Below are 10,863 nucleotides of genomic sequence, written 5' to 3'. Positions count from 1 at the left end.
GAGGAGAGTAATTGACTTGATTTTATGATTATTTCATGACGTTTTGTAATCAAATAGTTGTACTTCACCTTGCTTCAATTTTTTCAGCGAAAGCCTCAGACCGGTATATAATACACACGTTGATTCGCAAAACCATGTATCGCTGAAACAATGTTTCACGGTCGCATAATCGGCTCTAATTTCAACCAATTTAATCCTTTAATTCACGCTGAGACGCTTCACGTCCCACCTTTTTTTGCAGCTTTTTATTTATCAAACAACGTTTTTTATAACAACTGCCAAGTTCTTTGGTTCCACATGGTCCCTGAAATATTTCTAAGTTCATTAAAAACACAAAATTTATTTGTTTATTTACAGCAAAAACAGGGCATGTAAACAACAAGTCGAAATTCGTACTTTTCCACGAAAAAAAGCATTTTTTGCTAATCTAGCATGAAAATCCGAATGCATATTTTCACACAAACTTAATACACAACAAAAAACAATTTCTTCTTGTTATTTTTGTTTTACCGCCGTACTGGATCAGCCATTTTGAATTTTCGAATTTCGTATTCAGACTCGTAATCAGTGACTCCAAATACTCATGTATGCAAAATTTTAAGCGAATCGCATGCAAGAAAAAATGTATTACGCACGAAAAGATTAAGCGGAAAAATCGAATGGAAAATTTATCGAAAGTATGGGGGAGGAAATATTCAATTTTGCGCTAGATGCGAGGGTCGTACATAATATGTCTGCAAATAATTGCCCGTACAGTATGGTTTCGATTAATTAGGCAGTCAGATTTCGGGTAATTCATTAAAATTATGCCTAAGTACAAAGAACCTGATGCAAGCGGTGACGTTTTCATTCTGTCGAAATAAATATAAAAAAGGTACTTGAGAATCAAGTACGACTCAGTCGAAATAAATAATTTTGTTCCACCAGATGCAAACGCGTCAAATTTTCGGTCCATAGATAAAGACATATTAATATGCGAAACGTATTACGTACTCTCTTAAAAACATATTTGAACCATCTTAAACCCATGCTTATCGTGTGAAAATAATATTTATCTCAAAATTTCAAATGATTCGTAGCATCGGTTATACAGATAAAAGAACTAACGCTTCTTTAACACGGACATAGTTCAAAATTCTACCATCGTAACGATCATCTTTCACACCGACACAAAACTATCAAAAATTATTCATCATAATTTGGTAAAGAGACAAAATGGATTAAAAATAAATTCGAAGCTCATGAAAACTTTTTCGCGACGAAAGGTGATTCGATTCCCCAACTTACCGATAGATGGTAAAAAGTCCAATCCTGCGGTCGACCGACCGCCTGGGACAGCATCGTTACGAGAGTATGCAAGACCACGGAGCGAAGAACTGCGTTGAATCGATCGTGAAATTGTCTAGTGGCGCCAGCTGGCGGCACAAATCTGAAGCGCGTCGTTTTGAGCGTGGCGGGTTCTGGCCTCGTAGGCGCCGGTCTGCCGGTGGTCCTCACCAGAGGCTGGATAAGGCTGTGTCGGATCCTGATTGTGAGTAAAACTCAGAGCCACGCGAGTGGCCGCGCGATTCGGTCCGTGAGTTTGAACGATATTTTAGAGTGATACGGGCCATGTGGTCCAAGGGGGTCATGAACGTCACTAGATTAAAGTGTCTGGTGATAATATTGGGACTCAACCTGACCCAGGGTGAGTACAACGTCCCGATTAATCGATGTTCAATTTCAATTCTTCTTGAAAAATAACCGTCGACATTTTTACGAGGATCGACAAGTCCCGTCGTTTGAACTAACGAATTCATAAATAAGCGAAACACACCGACAAAGAAATTTCATTAGAGAAGACGTCTGCGAAAAGTTTTTGTTTAGTCCGTCAATCGTTTGACGGATCGACAATTTTTTTTTTACACATAAAAATCAGATTAAATTACTGAATAATTTTATCCGCATTCAACTGTCTTGAATAGTTTTTTCGGAACGATTGATTAACGAATTTCTGTAGCAATCCGTGTGCCCCTGTCATTAGCTGAAATTTATTTCAAAGACAGATATATTCAATACTGAAAATGAAGTCCCGGACAACAGATCAAGTAACAAATTCACACAAGTTATACATGTGTGTACACTATTGTGCCATTACGTTTTTAATCATGATAAATTATTATTTCGGTCTTCTAATTGTCGGGCAGTAATATATTCCACTATTAGATGGCAATTGCGCATCTCGTGGTTTCGGCTAGATCTCCAAAAATAAAAACTAACTAAAAGATATTTTTACACTCGATAGAATTGGAAGTTAAAAAAAAAAAAAAAATGAATTTAGAATAAACTTGAATAACAGTTTTCGTCTACAACAAATATAATTGGGACAATAAGGCGAGTGCCTTGAATTTCGAAACCTCCGACTGAGGAAAACCGACCAGAGTATCTCCGACAAGTATTATTCACCCCCTTACAACGGTGGATAATCGAGCGTTAATTAAGTTCGAAGTTATCAACTACGAACTAGAAGTTCGTCGTCGTGTTTCAAAAGTGAAACCGAGCAAATCGGGATCAGGTTGAGATTTTTTCCACTAGAGCATTGCATATACTCTTCGTCTTTTTTTCTTTTTGACCTGCATAAATGGGTTGGCCGATATCGGAGCGCGCTGGAGTGTTTCTCGATTTTCCAATAATTAACGAAGCTTCGAGTGAAACTTTTCAATATATTATAATATATATATAATGCACATGGTAAGGGAAAATTTTGTTGACACTCCGTCTCACGGGATCGCATTGAAAATCAATATATAATGATGAGACGGCGATAAAAATACGCGGTGAGACGCGAAGTCTGGAAGGAATCGGAAGAGAAATTTCCCATGTCAAAACACCCCTCTCGGTGTTTGTCGTAACGGAGCAACGGCTGGCGCGACTTTTATTAAAATTGAAATCCGGACACAATTTCAATCCCCGTGGTTTTCCCTTGCTTTCAAATTTCATTCCACACACGCAAGAAGCTGCCGTTTAACAGTTTACTCTCCGGCAGGTAATTTTATCCAATTACAAGCTACCTGATATTCGTGGCTCTGATAAAAAAGGAAATTACGTGCGCGGAATGTTACGAAAAATACCGGTGGCTTTTTCGGAATTTCTCAGTCAGCCAAGGCAAGGCTAATTTTGTTCAAATTCTTGATCTCTTACATGACGTTGTGCCGTAATGTCAGAGTAACCACTGAACTCACAACAAACCTTGTCCGATTGACCGTATTGTGCATAAATCAAGTGTTCATTCATCGTTAGTAAGATAATAATTTTCAAATTCAGATCGAGTGATCAAAGGATTTCGCAACTATAATTTGCAATATATTGCCAGTATTATCATTTGGGGAAATACTGCAGAAATGCTAATCAATTTTCAACGATATCAAGTAAATGTTTCACTTCCTTATTATTTGAAAACTGACAGACAAAGTCTTCGATCGCTTTTGAAAGTTTTTTGTTTTTCTTCAAATTGAACCACATTTAAAGCAACATCGATCGGGAATCGCCACGTTATCAGAAACCAGGACAAGTGCAGTCACAATGTGAAATATTTGATACTATTTTAGTGAAAGAAAGAGCGTCGTGAGATAATTCGAAGCGAAGTGTGCGCGTGCAAAAGCTGAAAATCACGAACCTGATTTGAACTAAGTGGATAAGTTTTGCACCGCATTTACTCTTCGTGTTCAATTTTCTTCGACGAGACAAGGGTCATGCCGTGACGCATATGGCAAACCATGCTTCAGCATCTTTGTGATCCCACGTAATCGTGTTATCCAGCGATCCAATTTCTCGTTCGTTTAATTTTCGAGCTGTATGAAAGTATTCATGTTTCCTTCGCTGCTTATCTAAAAACTTTGGTTACTGGAAGTGTATTTTTTTTTTTTTTTTCTTTTTTGACGTTTACAGATATGTTTTTAAACTTTGGTTTTACTCTGTATTTTCAAAACGAAGGTCAACATTTATTCTCTCCTCTTCTGACGTTCTTTAGAAAAAGAAATGGAACAACCTTGTTTTCTTCTTTTTTCCAGGTAACTTTCTTCGAATTATGCGGTCTGAAATTCTCACGGTGTTCCGTTTTTTTTTTTTTTTTTCACAATGCGGGTGTTATTTTACACCCTTTCACCCGTGATTCATTATTATGCTATATTTTTAGAGGAGGTGCAAGAGGCGTGTGAAAATGAGTTCTGAGATTGTTGGAAAATTACAACGAAAATCGAATTTTTTTTACTTCTTAGCAACGAAATACGAAATTAATCCAAATGAAATATGATTCTTTCATCCATATCAATTAAATTTCCATTTGTCAGAAATAAACGACTCATCGATTAATGTTGAGATAAATATCTTGTGAATAATAAAATGCAAGGTTTTGATTTTGGTTTTCATGTCTTCTTCATCGCTAATCATTTACCAAAGTCCTTGACGAACCCTTGCAAATTTAATCACACATTTTGCATACACAGTACTCAAACATCAGACGCTGTAATTGGCTGCAGGCGTTTGGGATACGATAATAGGACAACTAACTTAGTTGACGTAGCAAAAGGGGGTCGTAGTTCAGGAGGATCAGCCCCCGAGCAATACACGTCTCGACAACTCTGCACCTGCGACGTTTATTGTTAGCTAACAATAAGACGTTGGTGTGAACAGTAGAGGGGGTGAAAAATTACTTGCGGGGGGGGGGGGGGGGGAGGGGCTAATTGGAAAACCGATAGATTGAGCTGCTATGCATCGTACGGCAGTTTTGTAATCAGCGATGCGTCTGTAATCCTAGACAATAACCGGATATTCGGGAAATTTTAATTATTGTTCGTCGCTGCGGTGAAGACGGAAGTTTAGGAAAGATTCGCACGAAATCAGAATGTATGGAAATAAAAATTGAATGTAAAATCTTACGGCGCGAATAATTCATGACTCTGTACAATGGAGAGATGCAAAAAAAGATCCATCGTTTGAAAATGAAATCTTTTGGCAAATTTTCATTCTTTTTAGGTAATTTGATAGATTCGAAACGTACGCTTTGGTCAAAATAATTATTGTCTAAATAAAAGGTAAAAGATAATTATCAGAAATATTTCAAGCAAACACTGAAAAATCGAATCAGAATCGAATTTGTAAACTTGGATAGTTTTTTAACACACACAAACCTCTGAAAACAGAGAATTTGAGTTTTACTTAAAAAAAATAAATAAATAAATAAATAAAACTGCGTTTGTAATTTCGCTCTACAATTTTGTTATTCATATTTCTGTAGATTTTCTTACATAGTTTCAGTTTACAATAAGATCGGCTGTACGGTTTTCTATAAATTTTCCAATCGATACGATTAACACTTTTACTTTAACGAAAAATCTGGGTAACGTACGGAACTCTCTAAGAGGCTGCTTGCTAAAAGAGACCCTTGCAAGCTCGTAAATTGTTTGTGATCAGTCCAGCGCCGATAATCCGGGGAATCGCGTATCGTGACGGATATGAAACAGAGAACATCGCCGAGTAAACGATAAGTGCAGGCATCTACGTATCGCCGAAGGCGATGAGCGACAAGACTAATGGAGTCTGCACACAATTTAACTTGCGAGATTAAAGCGCGGCGCCCGCGTTGCATTTGCTGTAGCCAATTAAATCGGTCACGGGCTTTCCTATTTCTAGGCAAGGCCGATACTTTGATCACGGATAATAATATGCCGTAACGTCGAGCGACGGAACCGCGAATTCCGTTAGGCGTATCTGCACTACCTAATCCTCGAAATAAGGGGGTCGCAGATTATTCTAATGTGTAATCGGGGCATACGCAGGGAAATTTCGCAAGCACGTTTCGCGAGGCGTAATTGCCCGCGGATTATTCATACGCTGCGCCTTCGTCGTGCGAAAATTCCGCGCCTTCGCTGCCTGGAATATCAAGATTCGTTTCAAGGAATTCGGAAAGTACAGTAGATAAAAAAAAAAAAGAACATAGTCAAAAATTCTATAACCTAAGTTGAAAAAAAATATTTTAATACAGCTACATGGAATGTTTTTGGTAAATATTACGCTTTCGAATGTCTGTCTGAATCCAAAAATGACTTACATTTTCTTCCGTCACGTACAGTATTTTTGTAAAATGCAAGGTATTTGCATAAAAATATCATAACAGTAATGAAAAACACTGCGATTTCATTACAATGAACTAAACAATATTTCTTACAAAATTGAACAAACAATTTATTCATGAAACGTACTCAACGTTCCGTGTTCATTCTTTTTGCATACGAAACCTTTTCTTTTCCGAACACGCTTATTTTCTTGAGTTTTCTTCCCTTATTTTCCCTCAATCCCGCTTATTTTCTCTTTGTATTTATTCTTGAGTCTCACTCTAATGCATATTAAATGAAAGTAAGAAATCACTTTTGCATAGGATTTTTAAAACGAAGAATAAGATATCAGGTTTTGAGTTGAACGAGAGTTTCACTCTACGTGAAACTACAAACACGAGTTCAAGAAAAATCCTCATGTGATGGAAATTATTTGAGAATTTTTCCCGGTTTCACTGAGTTAAAATCTATAAGAAACAGTATAAAAAAAAATTGTGTAGTTTTTTGGTTTCATAACTCTGTAATCGTGTCTAAGGAAACCTCAAAAATCACTGAAAATCTTGTTTAATATTCTGGTTCAAATGTAGAAACTGAAAATGAGTTTCGAATGATCGAAAAAACATTTGGCTTGTATAATGACCTACATAAAAATTGAATAAGAATTTTCAATGAATTTCAGTTAGCTGTGTATCTAATCAAATTATGCGAATTGACTTATTCGTTTAAAATGTATATTCTATGAAAAGTATTTGAATTTGATGAAAAGCTGGCTTGAATAGATCATAATTTATGATAAATATTTCCGCAAAATGAAATTTCCGCACCGCTGTAGAAGGTACAAAGTATACATGCAAAGTATAATAGGGCGTGAAAATTCTTCGGTTATAAAAATAAATCTTTTCCTTCGTCCAAGATGCAAGTTGACGAACGATGTAGGTCGTCCATTTCCCCCGCAGCGACACACCGGTAGCTAGACTGCACATGTCCGATGCACCGATGCACCTATGCAGCAGAGCTCCCACCTCGCTCTCCGTTGGAATTGCAGGCGTTTCGTAGGAAGCTATTTTACATCGACGTTCCCCGGTATCCTGCGAGGCTACAGGAAATTGGCGCAATTTAGGAAAGCCTTGGAATGCACCGTCCCGAATCTAATCTCGCGCTACGATAACCGAAATAACAATCCCGAACGTGTTGCGCCAATCTGCGAGTGATGACAGCAGAGCTTTCACATCTCCTAGTGTAAAAAGCTCTTCCTTTGCTTGATTGAAAATGTAAAGCAAAGGACCACTCCGAATCCGTATGGAAATTGGGTCGAATTGGCTGGATTTTCCGTATGTTGTAGTACGTATCCTCCCGATCAAAAGTTCTGATGGCCACAAGTCCCAAAAATCACTAGTTTTCGAGGTACAGTCTTAGGAAGAAGGGAGTTCAGTTTTTTTGACATATATCGATTTCGTGATTTTCATGAGTTATAAAGCTTCAAAGGGACTTGAATCAAACAAATCACTCTGAAAATTGCACGGCCGATTCTCAGAGATAGGCAGGCAGCTGTGATTAGTTCCGTGAATGCGTCGATTCCATTCATGAACTCGCTGGTTTACCGGAAGAAGGTGCGACGTCAGATTTCGCGTGCAGAACGAGACCCTCCGACTCTTGCAATAATCGACTTGTCCTGTTTTTCACGCGTCTGCGGAATCTCTGCGAATATGCCGTGCAGTTTTTGGGTGATAAGTTTGATTTCAAGTCCCCCTTGAAGCTTTGTAATTGGTAAAAATGGCGTAATCCATAGATATCACAACATTCATGTTCCCCTCTTTCAAAGCCTATATCTCGGAAATTACTAATTTTTGAGACTTGTGTCCACGAGAACGATCAATTTCACTGAGAGCGAATTTTCATAAGGATTTTGCGGATTCCTTTCCGCAGATTCGGAGCGAAACTCAACGCTTATACAGCGATCGTCTCATTCATTTTTTTCCCTGTGCACCGAATCGAACGTGGATAAAGCTTAGGGCTGTACAAAAGTTTTGGTTATATGAGATAAATTTTTCTCTCTTCTCCTTTTTTTCTGTTGGTTTTTCGTAAGTCCCAAACATTCGATCAATTGTCGAGCTTAAGCCGAAAGCTGCTGCCCGTGATGATCGGCTTATAGCTGTGAAACGATTTAGGACGGGTTTTTTTTTTTAAATAAAAGTATATAACCGGGGGGATTGAAATTATTTTACTTTGATCTGGCCATATATATATTAACCGAGTAGAATATATCTGGTGTATCTGAGGTTGTACAGATTCAACCAGTCAATACTGTTACAAAGGGTGAAATCACCCGTTTTGCCTCTCTTTCTGGTCTAGTAGTTGTCATAGATAAAAGACGCATAAAAGCTTTCGTGTCTTGAAGGACGAGTAAGGTTGCTGCGTCAACTGATATTATTGTAATAACAGTCTTGTTTCTAACTTTTATCTAGAAACACGTATCACCAATAAAAACATTTTGCATTGTTTAATTCATTTGTGTCTGTTGGATCATTTCTTCATGATCAACGAACCCCGTTATTTTATTCCGCAACGAGAAATCGTTGCAATACGTTGGTTCCTTGAAAACAATTTAATATTCAATGAATTTAAACAATGCTGGTTAAGTTTTATACACGCATTCGCTTGTTTTCGGTGAGTATGAAGTAAACCTGTGGAATTTGAGTGAAGAACGTTCGTTTTATTAGATTTGATAATCGTGATGTAGTATCGTGCAAATTGGCGGATGAAAATTGCAAAAGCCGTCCGTGGCATAGTTTTGCAAAAATTACCAATACACTCCTGGAATCATGAGAAAGTCATGCGTCCAGAGGTCAAAGGCACGTCGATGAAACTCTATAAACTTTTTTAATTTGCGTGAAATTTCAACTGTCGACAAAGTTTCGTGGAACAAATATTTTCCTGCTTGGTCTGATTGATCATTTTTCGATATCGGTTCAAACTACGAGAGAAATTGGTGTTCTTCAAAAAGTTCCCTTCGTCACGCTATTTATTAGACATACTATAGAGTAAAAAATATAGCCGTGAATTCGCGATCCGATGATTAGCCATAAAGTGAATTCGATTATTTTATACGGTATATAAAACGTTAAATTCATAAATAATCTTACCTATCAAATTCAAACACTATTTTTTTTTCCCCAGTCATTTAAACTTTCACGTTATGCAAACAAGTAACAAAGTTTTATACAGTCAATAACGAGATTGCAAATTGGATACAAACTTTCATACTCTACGCTTATACAGTGGAAAAGCTGGTTGGAGTTATTCGAATCATTGATGAGAAAAATTGTACATCAAGCAAGGGCAAATATCGATTTGAATCAATATCCAGCACCTACTTGCCGAATACAATTCATCCGCACACAGGCAAACAGGAAAATACTTACTCTCGAAAAAAGTTTGAAGTTTGAGTGACGTGTCCCCTTGAGGGTATAAGTTAAGCAAAAAAGTAGAAAGTGAGCCGGAGGATGGAAATAACACAAAACGAGAAGGAAAACGTCGAGGGACGGCTGACTTCATGTATATATGCAAGAATTCGAGGGATCCTGCAATGCAGGCGAGCTGATCGTCGGGTTGTAATATCGCCGAGGATAACGGTATGAAACTGAGAGATTTTTCATCCGCGAATAAGAGGATCTGCACCGCCTAGCTGCACGCGCTATGGGATGGAAAATCGACATTTTCCCATACCCATTTCGCGGCGTGATTGCCTTCGGAAATTTTTCCGTGCATAATTTGCCGCCGCCTCAGTCTTCGAGTTGACAAATAATCCGGAGCAGTCTCGCAATCCAGCCTCGAAGTCATCGCTGCGTTTCGGATACTACGAAAAATCCTGAAACTCTAAACCGACTGCGTTCCCACGGTAACGAATTGTGAAAGTCACCAGCAGCAGGGCAAAGGGCGAGGTTTATCGTAACGGAAGATTTGGAGCAACGTTTTTAGAACGCGGTTTTGCTCCTAATTTTTTTTTTCTTTTAATTCTTGCTTATCAGACAGAGAAAATATATAACGTGAACTTTTAAAAATAATTGATAACTGAAACTTCTTCTTTTTCTGTTTTACATTCGGGAGATATTCTTCCAATATAATTCATGTCGATTAACTTGAGCTCGATGTTTCAACTTTGCTGTTAAACATTTTATTTGCGCGATACGTCCGTAAAAATCATGATGAAACTGCTGCATAACGGAGTGCAAGTGAGAGAAATCATTGCGATCACTCGAGTTCTCGAAACGAAAAGTGAAGCGAAGACTCGACGTAAACGAACTTTGTACCGTCCCGGGCTGAAATATTCGAGATTACCTTTCACCCACGCCTGAGAGAAGGAAAAAAAACAAAAAAGAAAAAAAGAAACGGAAATCTCGAATCGTCGAACAGCCAACAGGTGATGTTATAATACGTACTTGTATTCGAGCACCACACTAATGCCCGAAAAATATGAAAAAAGAAGAAGCAGAGATAAAAAGAGCAAGAAAAAAAAGAGAAAACAGCAATCTATCAAAACTTTTCTGATCGAAGGGAAGACGGAACGTGCCTGTCTTATGGGACGGACGCCGGAATGAACCGGATACCAATTTGCTCCGAGACCATTATTCGTATATAACACAAGTTTTCCTCAACGCGTGCCTTATATATCTCTCCGAAACAAAACTATACCGAGTCTTTGAAACTCTTTCGCATTTCTCTGCTTCGACGTCTGCGTAAATTCCGTTAGATATCCACTTTTGCTTCGAAT

General features: G+C 38.0%; 1 protein-coding gene across 2 annotated transcripts in view; it reads left to right on the top strand.

Annotated features, from left to right (window-relative positions):
- The first annotated feature begins 1,492 nt into the window (after positions 1-1,492).
- Positions 1,493-10,863, top strand: part of LOC107227549 — a 36,594-nt gene continuing 27,223 nt past the window's right edge. The window contains exon 1 of one of the 2 annotated variants that reach the window (XM_046732167.1): positions 1,493-1,687. In XM_046732167.1, coding sequence (XP_046588123.1) covers positions 1,612-1,687 — 76 coding nt within the window. In that variant the 5' untranslated portion in view covers positions 1,493-1,611. The remainder of the gene's footprint in view (positions 1,688-10,863) is intronic. The other variant, XM_046732166.1, reaches the window with a different exon arrangement.

This window comes from Neodiprion lecontei, chromosome 2, assembly GCF_021901455.1.
Source record: "Neodiprion lecontei isolate iyNeoLeco1 chromosome 2, iyNeoLeco1.1, whole genome shotgun sequence".
NCBI classification, from domain to species: Eukaryota; Metazoa; Arthropoda; class Insecta; order Hymenoptera; family Diprionidae; genus Neodiprion; species Neodiprion lecontei.
Note: the sequence above shows the minus strand (reverse complement) of the source record. Positions and strands in the feature narration are given on the sequence as shown.